This window comes from Diachasma alloeum, unplaced genomic scaffold (genome assembly GCF_001412515.2).
Source record: "Diachasma alloeum isolate Michigan unplaced genomic scaffold, Dall2.0 Dall_scaffold_00255, whole genome shotgun sequence".
Classification (NCBI taxonomy): domain Eukaryota; kingdom Metazoa; phylum Arthropoda; class Insecta; order Hymenoptera; family Braconidae; genus Diachasma; species Diachasma alloeum.
In genome coordinates, this window is record NW_021680400.1 from 316,655 (window position 1) to 336,658 (window position 20,004).

A 20,004-nucleotide genomic window follows, 5' to 3' on the forward strand; every position below is an offset into this window, starting at 1 on the left:
TTTGTTGGATTGTAATTTTGGGATGATGATGAAGGGGACAGAATGACTCATATTTCCCATGAATATAAACATTATATTAAATAATATTAAACACATACACTAGTTAATTTGACACAGCAATGGAGTTTCCCCAGTTGGGGGGTAATTGACAATTGTTGAGGAGAGTTTATGTTAATGTGCTTTGGACCCTCTGCAACCCGATATTCCTCAATGTTTTTAAATATAAAATTGGTGAAATGGTAAAACGTGAAAGAAAGGCGAGTTTTAGTTTTGTTAGCATTAAAATATTTTTAGACTGAGTGATTTGAGGGGAAAAAATATCAGAGGACTTTTTTTGTGGAGAATTTGCACAACCGCAAAAAAGTTCTAGACATTTTTCCCTAAAATCCATTCGCCCGTGAGATATTTCAAATTAACGAAAATCTGATTTTTTTCATTGAAATGAAAACTTGTGGAAATTAAATGGCAATTATCTCGGTAATGAAGGATTCCGGGGGAAAATGTCACGAAGCACTTGCCGTTGGAAATTTCTTTCCCTACAAATAATTGTTCTTGATATTTCCGGCTCTTGAGATAAATACAAAATCAACGAAAATGAGAAATTTTCACGTTTTACCACTCCTCTACTAAACAGTGCATTTGATTTATCATATTTTTACAATTATATTTCTGTTAATCAATATTGATCTTTTAATTAATTTTTTCGATGATACCTGGAAGATAAGGCACCTCGTGAACTGTAAATATATATATATATATTTCACTCTTATTCAAAGAAACTCCTCAGGATAGAATTCCAAGTCCTGGTGGATTTCTTTTGTATCTCGGTTACTGGGCGTCTGTATCACTTGAGCTCGGTACTAGTGACACTAGAACAAAAACAAAAACAATTGAAAATACCATACTCTAAAATACAAATGATTATACAACTTCGGAGTTTTCTCCATCATGAATAGAAGAGAGAAAAGCAAAACTGACACCCTTTAATCCTCAAAATCTTGAAATTGACAGAGTAAAATTAAAAAAAATATATATATATTTTGCTCTTACCAATAATAATGATGAGAATAATAACACAAATAATCCCAATGATGATCATCATTTTAAGATTTTTCCACCAGTATTTTCTCTTCAGCTTGCCAGCCTGCTGCTCAAACTGTGCAGCCCCCTGTTGCAGTGCATCAGCCCTATTGTCCAATTCCGAGAGCTTCTGATCCCTCTCGAGGACTTTCTCGACATTCACCTTCATAATTCCCACCACCTCGTCAACTTTTGCCTGTGTCTGCTGCAATTTTTTTGTTGACACTGCCTGCTGAGGTGTCCTTGGGCCCCCAAGGTCGCCATCACCCGAGTATCCTCCACCGTCCATCCTGGAATACATAGAAAAATTTAATCTCTTGAATAATAATCCACTCCATCAAACATGTACAAAACCTCATCCTCTTTCAATTACATTAATTTCAAAAGAGGAAATGAATCAAAGAAAAATATTCCAAGCATCTGACATACACGCCCCATAACCTCAAATTGGATGCAACAAGTGAATGCACTGTCAATGCATGTTAATGAATTTTTTTGTTTACTATTTTCACCAGCGCTAAAGGAAAAATAAATAAACTCAATTCTGAGTCGAACAAGAAATTGTTCATGTTGAATTACTGCAGAATGAAGTAGTTTTTGTAACGGATTTTTTTATTTGACGTTTGATTAAGTCATAAACAGAAATAACATATTGACCTAAAATTATATCTAGCTCATGTATTCAATGCAAAGTATGGATGAACAGATGCAGAAAATCAGGGTTACTTACGTGAATGAAGTATTTTCTTAATTGAGGGGATGACAATTAATGAAAGAACTGAAATCAGCGGTAGTAATCCAATCGTCTCATGCGTATGCGACAAGGTGTGATTAGGTGATCTGATGGAACTACTCAGTGTAAAATGGCGTCAGAGAAGGTGACGTCATTCGGGTGATCAGTCATACAGAAATTCGATTCTTAGAAGATCTCACACATATGAGTTCAAATAGGAATAATCCTATTTACTAAAGATGAAAGAAACGTGAAGTTGTTTTATATCGAAATATCTCGAAACCTGACCGCTGATCCTTAATTTTGATTGGTCAATAGTGACACGAAGTTCTTCACAAAAAAAAAACACGCGGTATTTTCAAATTCTTCAGTGGTAAATTTTTTTTTCACGTCATATATATATATATATCGTCGCTCTAAAAGTAAAGGGGCGTAAGTGCCATTATTTTTCGATTTTTTTTTTCGATACCAAAGGGGCGTATGTTTTTTTTTCTTCGGAAATGGAGTTTTCTGTCTATATCTTAGGTTTTTCGTCGATTTTTTTTACGCCAAGTGGCCGTAAGTCCAATCAGTAAACACTAAGAAGGCGTATGTCCGGTACTTACGCCCCTTTACTGTTATCCTTACTGATAATATTCTAATTTACGTGAAGGAAAATTAATAATAAAGGGGCGTAAGTCGAGCACTTACGCCCCTTTGTTTTTAGTCATTCATCCAATTTTTTATCCATCCTAAAAAATCATAATCACAAAGAGGCGTAACTCCCGTACATAGCAGAAATTCAAATGATACTGAGAAAAATAAGTATTTTTCCCTTTCATTGGAAAGTCTCGAAATGTATTATGATTACTCCATTGTCCACTCGATTCCCGTCTTCTCGTGAATGTAGAATGTACACATCATAGAAATCAAATTTTACCCGTTTCAACCCTTTGTTCATTTAAAAAAAGAATCTCGAACAACATCGAAAATTAGATGTTTCAACCCGAAACCTTTTCTGGGCACGCTCCGAAGGAGTAGAGAAAAAGAATAGATTCAAGGTAGAATTAACTACTATTTTGTGAATATCTTCCAGGATGAAGAGCCCGGAGTAATTTATGAAGAGAATTGCTTTTATAATAGGAGAGAGGCGTAAGGGGGACATACGCCCCTCATTTTAACTCAAAAATGAATACGTCATGGAAAGTGCCTCATACATAACACTAAAAGGACGTAAGTGTGATTTATTGATTAAAATGAAAGAGGCGTAAGTGTGCAGATACGCTCCTGTCCCATTAAAATCTGGTCATTACGCCTGTTTATTAGAGATATTTTCGTTGATAGGTTTTTGTTCAGAAATTGTATGAAAAGCATAAAAACCATCAATTTGGGACATACGTCTCTTTCACTTTGGAAACACTGTTTCCTGACACTTACGCCCCTTTACCTTTAGAGCGACGATATATATCATCGGTGAAATGAATAAATTCTGTCCTTTTATGGAGACCGATTATTTTAAAAAATTGAAGATAATTAATTGAAAATGAAAAATTCTTTATAGATTCTTTTCCTCTACTTCGCTATTCACTTCAATCACTAGTCGAATTCTCTTTGATTCATTATCAATATTTGTAAGGTATTCATGAGAAACTGAAATTCAATGAATTCCATTTCTTCATTTCAACAAATGAATAGATCAGTGCGCACGAGAGCGCGCGCATAGATCTTGTCTCTAAATATAGAGTATTGTATTAGAATGGGAATGAGTAGATGTAGATATATTTATGTAAAATGCCCCATTACTGAGATAATTACCATTTAATTTTCACTTGTCTTCGTTTTAATGGGAACGAAAAGTTTTGTTCAATTTGAAATATCTCGGGAACGAATGGATTAACATAAAAATGTCTTTGAGATTTTCCCCTCAAATCACTCAGTCTAAAAATATTTTAATGCTAATCCAATAAAAAAATCGCCTCTCTTTCATGTTTTACCACTTGACCAATTTTATATAAAAAATTGAGGAATATCGGGTTATAGAGGGTCCAAAGCACTTTAACAAAAACTCTCCTCAACAATCGCAATTACCCCCAACCGGGGAAACCCCGTTGCTGTTTCAAATTAACTAGTGTAGGTGTTTAATATTATTGAGTATAATGTTTATATTCATGGAAAATATATGAGTCTTTCTGTCCCCTTCGAAAGAAAGGTCAAAGGATAGCCCTCCTCGGAAATAATAAACTCGAAAGAGTACTTCATCCTGAGACATAAATCGAAATAAGTACCATTCAGCAAACACTTATGCTGAAGGCGGATTCACTCATTTCGATTTTCTACTTTAATAGTTTCTGTGGATGATTCATTAAAAATTATGTACTCACCCCATCCCTCCATTTTCTCTTGATTTTCGAACAACTCGCAACTCTTATAATCGAGAACACGAGATGGTGTCTCCACACGTTATGAGCAAGTAGAAAATTGCCGCTCTGCACAGCCGTACTACCCATTTCGTGAGAGTCATCTAAAATAATGCGAAATTTAATATTCTAATCACCACGTACACAACAAATTCAATTTTATTTCGACTATTGGTCAGTTATTAATGAATATCTCAGAACCTAAGGCAAATAGCAATTGCCTCATAACAATTTTTATTATAACCTTTTTGTAGAGCAAATTATTCAGAGCCACAAAAAAAAGTGATTACAAAAATTTTATCATTTCTCTTAGATTTGGGAATATTCTTCAAAAAATCACCTAAAAAAACGCTCGAATAATTACTCACCAAAAACCTCTGCAAAAAATGGTACTCCTCAGATTTTTAACCGACTAAACTACCCACTTGATCTCACCCCACATAATTAAATGGACAAAATCCTTGGAGAGTTCGAAAGCCCTCGAACGCATGAGCAACTGCCTCTACTCTGTGTCCCAGTGACAATCATTGGTCGAGTGTGGGTCGCGTGTGGGCAGTTGGGCACCCCCGTTAGGGGGTGGAAGGAGACGAAAATGGCACAGTTATTGACTGGCTCTCCCACGCCTGCGCAGTGCAATGCGCAAACGCACCCCGATTATCATTGCGACCTATCGAATGGCTTATCGAGCGGTGGCCCAGTTCCCACCAGACACTTAAGGCCCTTTCAACCCTAATAAATTACCCAAAATCCGCTTGCAAAGGAGAAAAAAAACAAATTTTCCTCGTCATTTGCCGATTCTTTAAAGTTATTTTTTTTCGACAAGTCCACCGAGATTTTTTGTTCATTTTGAATTTCGAGAGTCGAACATTCAACTCGATATATCGCAGGGAGATTACGGTTCAAGTGAATCTCTCCTCCCCGAGAATTTATCAATAACCGGGGGAGTTTCTGTGAACGGCAGTCTCGCATTGGAAGTTACGTGTCAACGTTTCTGGGGTGAATTTTTATTTTTAATTAATAAAGCCAAAATCCAGGAGTTTGTTTCAGTCAGTGATTAACTATATTATTATTCACAGGTTTATTTAATCTGAAATATGTGAGTATTTTATTTCTTATTTGAAGTACCTTTGGGCGTAAAACACCCCCTTCTAGGCGACAAAAAAATGGCTCATTTTTCGGATTAATTTTGGAATTAAAATTGATGGAAAAATTATATTTCATTCATCATCAATTATTTACCTCTTATTTCGTGAGAATTTCTTCGCTGAACCATGATTTTCATTAATCCATCTAATGTTTATGGGAAAATATTTTTTATTCTGCGGTTTAGCAATTTGCAAACTGCTATTGACACTCAAAATTATTTTNCAACAAATTCAATTTTATTTCGACTATTGGTCAGTTATTAATGAATATCTCAGAACCTAAGGCAAATAGCAATTGCCTCATAACAATTTTTATTATAACCTTTTTGTAGAGCAAATTATTCAGAGCCACAAAAAAAAGTGATTACAAAAATTTTATCATTTCTCTTAGATTTGGGAATATTCTTCAAAAAATCACCTAAAAAAACGCTCGAATAATTACTCACCAAAAACCTCTGCAAAAAATGGTACTCCTCAGATTTTTAACCGACTAAACTACCCACTTGATCTCACCCCACATAATTAAATGGACAAAATCCTTGGAGAGTTCGAAAGCCCTCGAACGCATGAGCAACTGCCTCTACTCTGTGTCCCAGTGACAATCATTGGTCGAGTGTGGGTCGCGTGTGGGCAGTTGGGCACCCCCGTTAGGGGGTGGAAGGAGACGAAAATGGCACAGTTATTGACTGGCTCTCCCACGCCTGCGCAGTGCAATGCGCAAACGCACCCCGATTATCATTGCGACCTATCGAATGGCTTATCGAGCGGTGGCCCAGTTCCCACCAGACACTTAAGGCCCTTTCAACCCTAATAAATTACCCAAAATCCGCTTGCAAAGGAGAAAAAAAACAAATTTTCCTCGTCATTTGCCGATTCTTTAAAGTTATTTTTTTTCGACAAGTCCACCGAGATTTTTTGTTCATTTTGAATTTCGAGAGTCGAACATTCAACTCGATATATCGCAGGGAGATTACGGTTCAAGTGAATCTCTCCTCCCCGAGAATTTATCAATAACCGGGGGAGTTTCTGTGAACGGCAGTCTCGCATTGGAAGTTACGTGTCAACGTTTCTGGGGTGAATTTTTATTTTTAATTAATAAAGCCAAAATCCAGGAGTTTGTTTCAGTCAGTGATTAACTATATTATTATTCACAGGTTTATTTAATCTGAAATATGTGAGTATTTTATTTCTTATTTGAAGTACCTTTGGGCGTAAAACACCCCCTTCTAGGCGACAAAAAAATGGCTCATTTTTCGGATTAATTTTGGAATTAAAATTGATGGAAAAATTATATTTCATTCATCATCAATTATTTACCTCTTATTTCGTGAGAATTTCTTCGCTGAACCATGATTTTCATTAATCCATCTAATGTTTATGGGAAAATATTTTTTATTCTGCGGTTTAGCAATTTGCAAACTGCTATTGACACTCAAAATTATTTTTTACAATTTATCGCATCGACTGGAGATTTTGATTGAATTGGATTTTTTTTTACTTTTTTTTAGAGGGGGGGGGGGATTTCATATTCTTTTGGAGAGGGTTTTTTATTTACGGAAACTAGGGGGAATTTTGAAGGAAAAATAAATTTTTTTTGAGGGATATAAAAAAATTCAACGCAATATATCGCGAATAGTGCAATCGATTTCATTGATGGCAATGGCAGTTTGGTGTGTTATATATATATATATATATATATATATATATATATATATATATATATATATATAGGACTCAGCCCTGCCACCTTAAATCAGTGGGAAAAGTTGAGGGAAATTGGTTTGAGAAAAGTACTTGAGCCCAAAATCAGAGGAATGAAGCATTAAATTTGGGTGATCAATTCTGCGGGGTGCCTCATGAATCAGTCATGTCATAATGCCTCTCGTGGCTGGAACGCTCGATAAGAAAACTCGTGAGTCGAATTTGGGTGTGAGGAATGAAATGTAACTAGTCGATTCTTAATCAGCTTGAATATCAAAAGAATGTCTTGAATATAAAAGCCAACAGGCATTTTTTAGGTGGGGAATTTGGTAATTAATTAAGCTCTACTGACATTTTTCCTTCGATCCAGTCGTTCTAGAAATACTCAAGTTGGAAATGTCATCTTTTTTTTATTTCAATTCATTAATTAAAATTTGGAAACAGAAATACCTGAGCAAAACTGTGATTTCTGCATTGCAAATAATCATTTTGTAGAATTCAATCAGTCAATTTGTTGATTATATTGCGTTAATTTTAAATTATTGATTTTAACGAATAATTTAAATTATTTGAGCTTTTGCAAGCCAAGATATGCAAGACCTAATTTCTTCATTAAAAATCACCATTTGTCAGGATTAATCAATAATTAGTCCTTTAATCATCAGTTCTTGGGGAAAATATTAGAAAATATTTTTTGTTAGAAATTTTCGTATCTGCAAAAAATTTGTTTTTCCATTTCCTCTTACAATGACTAGTTCTCGAGATAACGTGAAGGTAATACCACTGTTTTATTACTCCGGTTTTCCACCTCACCACAAAATTTATCTGTTTTCATCCAGCACTTGAAAATTCATCCAATTTTATGAACACCTGCCGGAGTGCGTTCTGGCCTTTTACGTTCCACACGTCCCTCTGACCTTTGACCCTTTTGCTCATAATAATATATATCTCAATGCACCTGATGAATTTAATTTCCCTCGAAATATGATAACAGGTATTACCCTGAATAAATAGGGAATTATCTCTATGGTGAGGACTTGGACGAAAAAATATAAAAAACCTTCCAACTAAATAATTTTTCCAACCGCTTACATTAATATTGAAATTTCTTCTATTCATAGAAAATTTTATGAAAATTTCATAGAAAAATCCATCGAATTTGCTAGACATTGAGGTATTTTCTATAGAATTTTCTGGCAAATTCTAGAAAAGGTTTTTCTATGAAACTTTTGTGACATTATTGTAATTAACAAATGTGAAATCATTAGGGCCTCTGAGGGTGGTCTAGCACCAGATGCAGCTGCGGGAGCAGGTAGTGATGGAATCGTTGGTGGGCCTAGGACACCCCAACAGATTGCCTCCCAGAAGCGATTGCAGCAGACACAAGCGCAAGTTGACGAAGTTGTCGACATCATGAAGACTAACGTCGAAAAGGTTCTCGAGCGTGATCAGAAATTATCTGAACTCGATGATCGAGCCGGTAAAGAATCCAGGGAAATTTCCAGGAAAAAAAACAAGGATCAATAAAATCTTAGCCGAGTTTTCGAAGAATATCTACGAATCTTAGGGAGATAATGAAGTTTTTGCAATAATATTTTTTGAGGTTTTCAATTCGCTCGACACATAAGGTCATGATAAAAATTTTATTATCTCCCTTAGATTTCGAGATATTCATTGAAAATTGCTTCGCTTTTGGAATGGCCCTTCAATGTACCATAATGTATCTCCTGACGATCCTGACTAACAGTCCGACTTTGACGAGTCTGTTGTAATTTTGAAGATGAAAAAAATGGCCTCAAAATAAACTTTGATTTTTATATAATTTCACTCTGGAAATTTTGAGATAAAGATCCTCGAAGTCGGTCCATTTTTTCCACCCACTTATATCGATCATGTTTTTCTACTCCACGTTCTAATGCCATAATCTCATTAATTTTTAACAGATGCCCTTCAACAAGGTGCCTCGCAGTTCGAACAGCAAGCAGGAAAATTGAAAAGAAAGTTTTGGCTGCAGAATTTAAAAGTACGTTGAGCAAATGTATGATTTAATAGGAAAATGATTGAACGAGATAAATCGATTCATATTATTCACCATTTTTTTGTGGCATGTCTCTGAATCTACTTTTTTGTAACACTTGATCTGTTCTACAAATAGTATTTCATTGAAATCTGCCATAGATTCCGAGATATTCACTGAAAACTCAATCTGAACATCAATTTCACTGTTTTTCCTTCAATCTAAACTATTTTATTTCAGATAAAAATTTTAAAGTCATTAAAAATAATTCTTCTGTCTTTTCGTATAGATGATGATTATAATGGGCGTCATCGGTCTCATTATCCTGGCCATCATCGTCGGTAAGTAGATTCACACTATCTAACATCTAACATTTAAATATACGGAAATGAAAAATGAGCAATTGTTCACAAATCAACAATTGCTAAAATTACCGAAGCTTCGTACATCGTGCTGTACCTTGAAGAATACCATTTTGAATATAAAAAAATCCTCCCGAACAACATCCGTGACCTACGTACATAAAATAAAATAAAATTCTCAAGCTTAAGTAAAAAAAATGAAAGAAAGAACGCCACAAAAAATCATAAAAAATAACATTTTGTCGTTTTTCTAATGAGAAAAAGTCAAATCTAACGTCTGAATTTCTGTGTTTGTCCCTCTTCCCTCTAGGGAACTTCATGTAGACGCGCAGATTGGTGGAAACATTCGTGTATGAGTGAGTTCAGGTAGAGAAAAAAAAAACTGAAAACGCCAAAGAATATGAACAGTCGAAAATTGATAAAACCGGATTAACTGTGTCTCTGTCGTAGGAATATTGTATTTATACCCTAACACCGATATATATCTGTTTACTCTACTCGTATATCTATCGCATATCTGTATACTCTCTAACTGTCACTGTGATTTATTTTTTTCCTGTTTTTGTTTAGCCTTTTTTTGTGGAACATCTTTCAGATTCCGATATTGATAGGGTGACATGATGATGTGAGGGAAAAGCATGAAAAATTGAGACAGATTTTTTTTTCACAATTGGGTAGTTAATGATTCTATCGAAAAATTTCACAACTTCTGCGTTGTATTTTTCAATAGAAATTTTCAATGGAAAATATTCTATAGCCTCTCTTCTATTTTCTATAGAAAAAATTCACAGGTTAATCAATAAGGAGGAATCATCATCGTTTCACTCGATTCAACAGTAATTTTAGGAGTTGCCTATAAATATTGTCGATGTTATTCTGTTACACTTTAGGTTTTCGCTGGTGTATTTTCCTTTTGTACAGACTGAAACTCAAAACAAAGTTGTTCATGAATATATTTTCAACTCTTTGATTGAGTTATGAAAATCATCGTGACATTGATGATTCTGAAATATGCCAATTGTTATGTGTCTGTCCTTTTTTTATACATATTTTTTTGAAACAATTAATGTGTAGGTAATGGCATTCACGAAGCTGATCCCAGGTGATCGACGATTTTCCATCCTTTCATGACATTCAACCTCTTGTCGGATTATTTCCGTGGTGAATATGAAAAATTGGGGAAGATAATCATGAAAGGATGCAAATATCATTCACTCGACAATTTATATATATTCGAAAATCCATTCACTCTGAATTCAACGGTAAGGTATTTTTACTACAATGCACTTGAGCATTTATCTACATTTATTACCATTTTTGATAATGAATCAAATTTTTCATAATTGCTCTTTATGTCTCTTAATAAATATAATCCACGAAATATGGCATGAGATTGCGATTTTCAAACTAAATAGATAGTCTACGATTCTACATAAAGTCCGTGCGAGTGCCCGAAATACGAATTCATTGAAAAAATTTCGAGGATAATGAGAAAAAAAACACGAAAAGACACTAAATCATTTTACATTATTTTGTTATTCTTGTTGTTTTTTTTTTGCATTCTTGGACGGTTTTCCGAGCTTGGCAAGTGGCTTTTCGATGTACCTGTGAGTGCATGCAGATGTTGTGAATATCTGGAATAAAGAGTTCTTGAGAGTAAAAAACAATTCCTAAAATATGGGGAAATCTTTGCGTCATGAGTTTTCAGTCGAACGGCGACGATAAAATTCGAAGAATAGCTTGAGAAATTTTGAGAAATGTTAAAAGATACGAGGTAATTGTGAGATGCGGGTGTCTCTACCTTGCGTTTTTAAATACTTCTTAAAATTATTTATCCTTTTCAGATCACCCTCAACTCGTTTCGTTCGATTATCTATTCATGGCGCAAACTTTTCCCTGCATTTCATTATTTTTTTTTAATACCAAAGTTAAGTAGAAAGATGGTAAATTCGTGCAATTTTTTTCTGTCCGAAATTTAGACAATTGATTCTTCAGTGGATATAGTGATCCCAGCATGTGAATTTAATTTTTCCGAATGAAAAAATTCATTAGATTTAAATTTCAACCATTTAAATCAGTAGCAAAGCGGTAAAACACTTCAAATCGGTGTACCTCTCAGCCGAGTTTTTGAGAAATATTTCCGAATCCAAAAAGCGAAATTTTTGTTATAACCTTTTTTGTAGCTCTCAATCAATAGTTTTGCTGCCTGCTTTAGATTCCGAGATATTCATTGAAGACTGGCCAATAGTCAGCTCGATTTGAAGGGTTCAACTAGTTCGCTACTGAAATTATTCCGTCATTGAAGTATAAACATTTCTCGAAGCAAATATTTCAGTGTCTCTCCAGTGAGTCTTCCTTTAAAAATTCAGGCCGAGAAATTTCAATGGAAAATATAAAAATCAAAGACCGACGGCCGTGGCTGTGTGGTTAGAGTATGGGAATGGCACGTGAGCGACCCGGGTTCGATACCCGGCTGAGGAGCGAAAATTTGTAACACTCTAATCTTACAGTTTCACTGTCAAGTAGGAGTCTCGTTAAAGGGATGCGACTGTACCTAAGCACTAGGCAGGTTTTTCCTTCAAGTGAGGTTTTCCCTCGTCCTTTGGCGAATGCGGTACAGAGGGTTGGGGGGTGAAAAGGGAACAAATCGTAAAAACCCGAAAGGGTAGACGAGAGAAAATAATTTTTTTATAAAAACCAAAGAAGTAACAAATGAATGAAAATTCATCATTTTTCTTGCTATTGAATTTTTTCACGCGTGCACGAAATAACAATCTCAGCATGTTGCATGAAAAATCATCGAAGTGTGAATAGAACTTTCCGTATTAAAAAAAAATCATCAATTACCAAAAATCTACAATGTTTTATTCAATCATTTTCAGTGGGATTGAGCGGTGGCAACGACTCACGATAATAAATTTCGTTGAATGAAACGCAAAATTTACGAAATGATAAAGATAAAGGCGAACAGAAACCGATTTATGAAATAATAATTCAATGGGAGAATGTCAGGGTCCCTGCTGCCACTTTATTTTTAAATATCGATGGAGAATCATCATCTACGAATGATGAAAATAGGGGAAAACGTCGAATGAGTGGAAATCTATTGGAAGCTCCTTCCACTCTTTCTTTCATTATAAATAAATGTCTGTGAAATGTCTCATTTTTTCAAAATCCATGAATATATTTCGATAACTTCTTGTTATATTCAACAAATGAAAGAGTATTTAACGTTTTTATCGAGTCATTAATTGATCAAATATCATTCAGACACAACGATTGAGATCATCAAGTTCTTTCGTAAAATGTGATAAATCTTCTCCGATAAAATTGGATTCATCTAAAAAAACGAGTGATTCTACAAAAAAAAAATGTCACAACACCTTTTTTGTAGCTGATAAAATTCTCTATAACAAAGTTTTTTTTGACATTTTCCCCTACACCCCCTCGTTCTTCAGATAATCCAACATTCAAAAAGATTCTCACGTTTTACGACTTCTCTCCTGAGATAAACACTCATCAAAGTCTCCAAAAAATTCACGATATTGTTTTCATATCTTGATTTGATCCTAAAAACCGCATTCCTTGTTAATCGAGCCCAACAATGATAATTATAACCACTATTAATAATAAGTTAATAAATATATAAATAACTGAAGTGGTGGGCGACAAGAACCTTCCAACTATGCAAGTGTAATAAGAGAAAATTGCAGAAATATATCATATTACGTAGACAAAAAAAAATAAATAAAATGAAAACTCTAGAACCCGCTGTGTGTCTTCATAATAATCGTGATGTAAATAACATTGTTTCCTCGTGCATTGAAAGATAACATGGAAAATAAATGGAATTTTAGTCGCTAAAATGGAGTTTTCAGCGTGTTCGTAGTATTAGTTGATAAAAAAATTAAAATAATATCGAAGAAAAGGGTTTAAACATCTCAATTATTAAATATTTTAATTTTCCCTTTTATTTCTCAACTTCTGTTCATCGAGAACGCTTTCTCCGACAGACGAAGCCACAATGAAAAATCATCAATTGAGAAGAGAAATATTGTAAAGAATTATTGGGGAATTATTTACAGAATGTTAAACAATAATACGTATTAATATAAATCATAATAATGGAAGACAAAATAATAAAAGGATAAATACACTGTTTGAATCATTGAATCATTGGCGAAATATAATTACTTGAGACAGTGAGCATTTTACTAAGAACGAATACGCAAAAGAAAAGGACATCTCGAATTGCCGAAACCCTGGAAGATCTTTAAAATGGTAAAATAAAATCTCAAAAGGTAAGAAACCCCGCAGGGCATGATTTTCTCGATTAAAAAACTCAACTTCTGCATGTTTTTGTTACGTTTTCACATTTATCAATCTTCAGAAACAATTCCAAAGCGAGAGGGACAATCTCCACAACTCAACTAATACCGTTTCATTTCTCTTTGCATACCGTTCCACAGATTCGACAGACACATAACAATTATAACGATAATTATAACTCTACATAAATTTTCATTTCCAATAGTCGAAACAACATTTTCCCTTTGATCTCGCTGGATCAATTGAAGAGACGTACGAAAAAATTTGCTAGAAAAACCTTGCGAATTTGATGGAAAATTCAGTAGAAATGTGCAGGGTTTTATTATCAATTCACGACAGAAATATTATCAGAAATTTTTCCAGAGTATCAATTGGAGATCATAAGTCTCTTTTCACGTTTTTTTCTTTCATTTTTTTTTTTTAATGAAAAAAGAAGAGTAGAGCAAGAAGAATTTGGAAAATTCACGTCTAAGAATTTCTGTAAAAAATGTCTCAAATGGAAAAAGTTTTATAGAAAGATGAAAACTCTTCATAGAATGGGCCAAAAACTAAAAGTTTTAGTGTAAAATTTTTTCGTGCGTGAATTTCATTCGAAGAAATTTTCTCTTTGTTGTGATAGCGAGATAACTCTTCAGTTGATGAAATAAAAAATAAATATAATAGGTGTCGCTATGATATATTAACGGGACCAATTGCATTAAAATTTCAGCTAAATTTATGCCAGAATCGCCTCCAGCAGCGCCCCAAGGCCCAATTTATCAGTACGGCCCACCCCCAGGTGCTCCAGCCCCCCCAGCACCAGCTCCAGCATCAGGTGGTGCACCTCAAACAGCTCCAGCTGCTCTCGTTGGCTCACTCAATCAAGGAATTCTCCGCAGTGTAATGTAAAAAAAAATCGAAACAGCTCAGAGAGGAGAAAAAAACTACTCTAAGAAGAATTCCAACGAACGATTTCATTTCAATCCAGGCGGAAGAAAATTTATTATTTTACCTTAAATTTCTTAAATATCAACTTAATATTACTGAGAATATATTTAACGATTAGTTCATATGCTGAAAGCCCTTATCGATACACTCGATTTATTGTACGAATCCCCCGATAAATTATGAAATAATTATAATCTATACGAAGAGTTTTGAAAAGTCCGTGAATAATTCAAATTAAATTAAATAGAAAGAGTGGTGAAATTAATATTTCACTGTAATATATAATCCAACGTGCAAAGTGAGCTGATATATGTTGTATATAAATAAATATACGTCAAGTCAATGCGAGACTATTGTTTCAATCATTAAAATTAACGAAGCGACGGGATTAAATAAAGATGACCACGTTTTTGTCAATGATTGAAGGATTTTAAAAATGCTTGAAAATTCCGTATTTAGATTCCTAATGAATATATTGATGAGAAAAAACACGCCTTTAATTAATGCATGCCACTTATATTTCACTTAGGAATTATTCAATTGATTTGGGTGGACAGATATTTTTAAACAATTTTCTTTTTCTCATCTTTGTGTATTTCATGCTTTAAGAAGAATGATGGAAATGGGAAGTTAATGTTATCGATTCAGTCTTTAATTGATGAAAAATAAACCCCATCCATGTACATGTATTATAATAAAGTAGAAATATATTATATATATATATATATATATCTTTATTTTATTTCACAACTATTGCAATATTATTCCCTTCCATTATTCCACTAAAATCAATAGAAATCTGTGAACATTCATCTTAAAAATTTCGATTACCAAATTGAAATTAATAAAATAGCTTCCCTAGGGTCCCCACCCTAATTGTCGCCAACTCCGACCAAAAAAAACTAGGGAATTTCCCCCTCTCAACGTGGCCCCACTTCTGCGCAGAACCTGGAATCCTGCTTCTGCGCATGTGTGCGGATGTTAAACCACCCAACATGATGAGACCAACTCGATGAGATCTGCGGCTCGAGGTATTCCGGTCGTTCCTGTTCACTCCAACGGCCATGATGTTGAGTGCCGTATCAAAGGCAGCCGCTGGTGCCTTGAGGGCTGTTAAACCAACTCTACTACAAAATGAAGTCACAAAAGCAACAGCGACGTTGTCAGTCAACCGTAAGTACCATAAAAATACGATAATTTATCATCCCTTCACTCAGTCTCTCCCTCAATCCCTCACACCGGGACTAGCCCGTGGTTTTCCCAATTCCCCGTGACTTTCTCCACTGACAGTCGTCTAAATCCTCCTCAGCAGGTGCCCCTCCCAGTGCAAGATCATTACCCATCGTTTTTCATTGTTGAGTCGATGGTTTTCGGTGGAAAAGTCAATCCCCGATTATTGTGAAGATTGATTATATAATTCTGCACCTCACGGGGTCAAATGGACGTTCCATCGTGTGCCAACATGGCCGCTATGTACTTCTCCCTTGGACAGTACCAACATTTTCTTCTTGAGGGCATGGATGAATGAAAATTGTTGGGGATTGTTGCTCCAGGGGTCTTGGGATCTTGGGGGATACGAGGATGGTCGAGTTTCCTGGGCTGGGGGAGGTTTGGCTGATTGAGGAGCTCGGAGGGCTTCACTCCACTTTCGTATATTTGCCCTGATTTTGGGGGGTTTGGGGGCCTGGGGGTGATTAGTTGAGGGAGAAAATGACAAGTACGTGATAATTATGTAACAGTGAATTTTTCTTCAAGTCTTAGAATTAGATGAATTGGTTTCAGCTCGAGGGGGAAAATGTGGAGGTTTTTTCGTGAGGACCTGTTTTGATGTACTTCACTATTACCTGTACAAAAAATTCGTTACAAAAATTTTACCATCGTTTTTGCGATGAAAATATACGCCAGAGACTAAAGTCTGGAAATTGACTCATCTCGTTTTTTTAGCAATGAATTTGAGGCTCACTTCTTGGTAAATATCGCGATTTAATGTTCTCAACAAAATCAGCAGTTTCAACGCTTCAGATGTTTTAAAGTGAGATATTCACGTTTTTGTGTTCACACTTTCCATTTAAACCAATGTTAATCTGATTTTTCGATCTTCTATACCGACGTCATTTTTCATACAATCGTGTTAATTTTGCGCTCAAATTATGAGGAATCTCACTAAGATTATCGGAATATACGTAACTCCAAACCGACAAAGTGGGCCCTTTTTATGTGGATGCCCACATTTAGTCTCACGATATTATTGATTTGGGGTGGAGTTTACTTCACCTCCACCCAAAACCCCCCCAAAATACCATCTCAGATATCACAATCAACAGTATAAAAAATCGTCTAGAAAAATTTAAAAACTGACTGATTATTGACTACGTTTCAACGAATATCTTGAAATCTAGAGGAGATGGAAAAATTTTTGTTACAATTTTTGTTGTTGTAGAGCAAAATGAGGGCTACAAAAAAGGACATGACAAAAATTTCGTTATCTCCCTTGGATTCCAAGATATTCCTCGAAAACTCAGCTAAGGGCTAAATCGACTTGAACCTTTGTGGCGTTTTGCTACTGAAATAATGGAAAAAATGCCCTTAGGACGTGACTACGCGGCGAAAGCAGCGGCCCAGCCCAAGTCTGGCACAGCCACGGGTAAAATCGTAGCTGTAATCGGTGCTGTGGTGGACGTACAGTTCGACGAGGCACTCCCCCCAATCCTCAATGCCCTCGAGGTGCAGAACCGTTCCCCCCGTTTAGTTCTCGAGGTTGCCCAACATCTTGGTGAGAACACCGTCCGTACCATCGCCATGGACGGTACTGAGGGTCTCGTCCGAGGCCAGCCAGTCTTTGATTCCGGATTTCCAATCAGAATTCCAGTCGGGGCTGAGACCCTCGGACGTATCATCAACGTCATCGGTGAACCCATTGATGAGCGTGGACCTGTGGACACTGACAAACTCGCTGCTATTCATGCTGATGCTCCTGAGTTCGTGGACATGAGTGTCGAGCAGGAGATTTTGGTCACTGGTATCAAGGTAGTTGAACTCTTCATTACATTCATTATTATTCTAGAGGGGGTAAATATTTCATTTTTAATTTGTCACTTATAACTATAAATTATGCATAAACCGTAATACATTAATTTTATTTACCTGTACCATCATTGTTCCATCATTGTTGAAGGTCGTGGACCTTCTGGCTCCTTATGCCAAGGGAGGAAAGATCGGACTCTTCGGAGGTGCTGGAGTCGGCAAAACTGTATTGATCATGGAGCTGATCAACAATGTTGCCAAGGCCCATGGTGGATACTCAGTGTTCGCTGGGGTTGGTGAGAGAACTCGTGAGGGTAATGATCTCTACCACGAGATGATTGAGTCAGGTGTTATTTCCCTGAAAGATAAAACATCGAAGGTGGCTCTTGTATATGGGCAGATGAACGAACCTCCTGGCGCTCGTGCCAGGGTTGCTCTCACTGGTCTCACTGTTGCTGAGTACTTCAGGGATCAGGAGGGTCAAGATGTACTACTGTTCATTGACAATATCTTCAGGTTCACTCAGGCTGGTTCTGAGGTAATTATTGATCAACGCGATGAATGAGGTCAAATGAACCGTCCTCAATCGTCGATATCTCCTGACAATTCTCATTTTCAAGCTCGAAAAAAAAAAATGTTGAAAATGACGAAAAATCAGGCATATTTGAAGACAATTTGTTTCACAATACTTCCTTAAATGGTCTTTTTAATCCAACAATAATTATTATTAATGATAATAATGAATTTTTTCTTGTTTCATATGGAATCTTTTCTGTGATACAGGCAAATAAATAAAAGTAAATGAAATATAAAGGAAAAAAAAAATTTCATCAATCAGAATTTTGAAATTTGATTTCTCTCCAAAAGCTTAAACAATTTCCACAATTTATTTACAAGAAGGAAATATTGAAAAAGAAAATCAACATTTTTTAAAATTTAAATCATTTTTTTTTCCATTTTTCGTAAAATTGAATGAATTTCCTAGGTATCTGCTCTTCTCGGTCGTATTCCATCGGCTGTAGGATACCAGCCAACCCTGGCCACTGACATGGGTACCATGCAGGAGCGTATCACCACCACGAAGAAGGGTTCAATCACCTCAGTGCAAGCTATTTACGTGCCAGCTGATGATTTGACAGATCCAGCTCCAGCCACGACATTCGCCCACTTGGACGCCACCACTGTGCTCTCCCGTGCAATCGCTGAGCTCGGTATCTACCCAGCTGTCGATCCCCTCGACTCCACCTCTCGTATCATGGACCCCAACATCATTGGAGCCGAGCACTACAACATTGCTCGTGGAGTTCAGAAGATTCTGCAGGACTACAAATCCCTTCAGGATATCATTGCTATCCTGGGTATGGACGAGTTGTCTGAGGAGGACAAACTCACTGTAGCAAGGGCTAGGAAAATCCAGAGGTTCCTCTCTCAGCCATTCCAGGTGAATTATCCTTCATTTTTTCAATTTATTAATAAAAGACAGAAATATAAGAGCAAATGCCAATTCGTTTCATTTTTACCAGGAAGATTAAATAAATAAATAATAATTATTCAGTCTAAATAATCAACTCGGAACAACGATTTTGAATCGTATTTCCATTTGATTTCCATGAAATTTAAATGCATTAATTCCCCCTCCAATCATCAATGAAACAAAATAATCCTTTTTTTTTTTAATTGAACAGGTCGCTGAGGTGTTCACTGGCCACGCAGGAAAATTGGTACCCCTCGCTGAGACCATCAAGGGATTCCAGAAAATCCTAGCAGGTGAGCTCGACCACCTCCCAGAGGTAGCTTTCTACATGGTGGGCCCCATCGAGGAGGTCGTCGCCAAGGCCGACACCCTCGCAAAACAATAAATAAAGTAAAAAACCATCAAATAAAAGAAGAAAAGACACATTTTTAAGAGAAACAATAATGGTTAAAAAACAACTTCTCGTCATCAATTCATTCAATAAATCAGTACCTCAATTATTTGTATAGTATAATCCATTTGAACTACTCATACGCCCTTCAAGTGATTGTTCTGGACCTTTAGTTGAAGACAGAAATTTGTCACTTACAAATTGGAATAAAAAAATGTCGTAATGGTACGCTTGGCCATCAGGCACCAAGTTATTGTAAATTAGTAAGGAAAAACGAAGTAATAATAAAAAAAAAGTTTTAAAAAACAAAGTAATCTGGTTTTTATTCAGTTATTTCCTTTAGTTTATTCAATGTCCTACGAATATTATTCAATATATAATACAATTGTGATGATTATGTACATTTGTTTTTTGGCTCAGGAAAC

At 35.7% G+C, this 20,004-nt stretch overlaps 3 protein-coding genes across 4 annotated transcripts; 2 read left to right on the forward strand and 1 right to left on the reverse strand.

The window, feature by feature from the left end:
* Window positions 1-52: 52 nt before the first annotated feature.
* On the reverse strand, window positions 53-2,036 carry LOC107037514 (vesicle-associated membrane protein 2). The gene is made up of 3 exons (XM_015256091.2): window positions 1,811-2,036; window positions 1,051-1,370; window positions 53-869 (listed from the first exon to the last, which is right to left on the reverse strand). The coding sequence occupies exons 2-3, from the start codon at window positions 1,367-1,369 to the stop codon at window positions 829-831; spliced, it is 360 nt and encodes a 119-aa protein (XP_015111577.1). The 5' UTR covers window position 1,370; window positions 1,811-2,036; the 3' UTR covers window positions 53-828.
* A 2,870-nt stretch (window positions 2,037-4,906) lies between these two features.
* LOC107037515 (vesicle-associated membrane protein 2) lies at window positions 4,907-15,417 on the forward strand. Of its 2 annotated transcripts, none has more exons than XM_015256094.1 (6): window positions 4,907-5,205; window positions 6,509-6,528; window positions 8,324-8,535; window positions 8,999-9,078; window positions 9,362-9,413; window positions 14,473-15,417. In XM_015256094.1, coding segments are annotated over exons 2-6 (525 nt in total). In that variant the 5' UTR covers window positions 4,907-5,205; window positions 6,509-6,526; the 3' UTR covers window positions 14,652-15,417. The 2 variants fall into 2 exon arrangements, with proteins under 2 accessions (XP_015111580.1, XP_015111578.1); XM_015256092.1 differs by lacking the exon at window positions 4,907-5,205 and adding an exon at window positions 6,130-6,428.
* Window positions 15,418-15,676: 259 nt separating this feature from the next.
* LOC107037534 (ATP synthase subunit beta, mitochondrial) lies at window positions 15,677-19,889 on the forward strand. Its single transcript, XM_015256136.1, has 5 exons — window positions 15,677-15,863; window positions 17,281-17,717; window positions 17,866-18,252; window positions 18,700-19,155; window positions 19,400-19,889. Exons 1-5 carry the CDS (start codon window positions 15,755-15,757, stop codon window positions 19,571-19,573), a joined length of 1,563 nt encoding a protein of 520 aa, XP_015111622.1. The 5' UTR covers window positions 15,677-15,754; the 3' UTR covers window positions 19,574-19,889.
* Window positions 19,890-20,004: the final 115 nt, after the last annotated feature.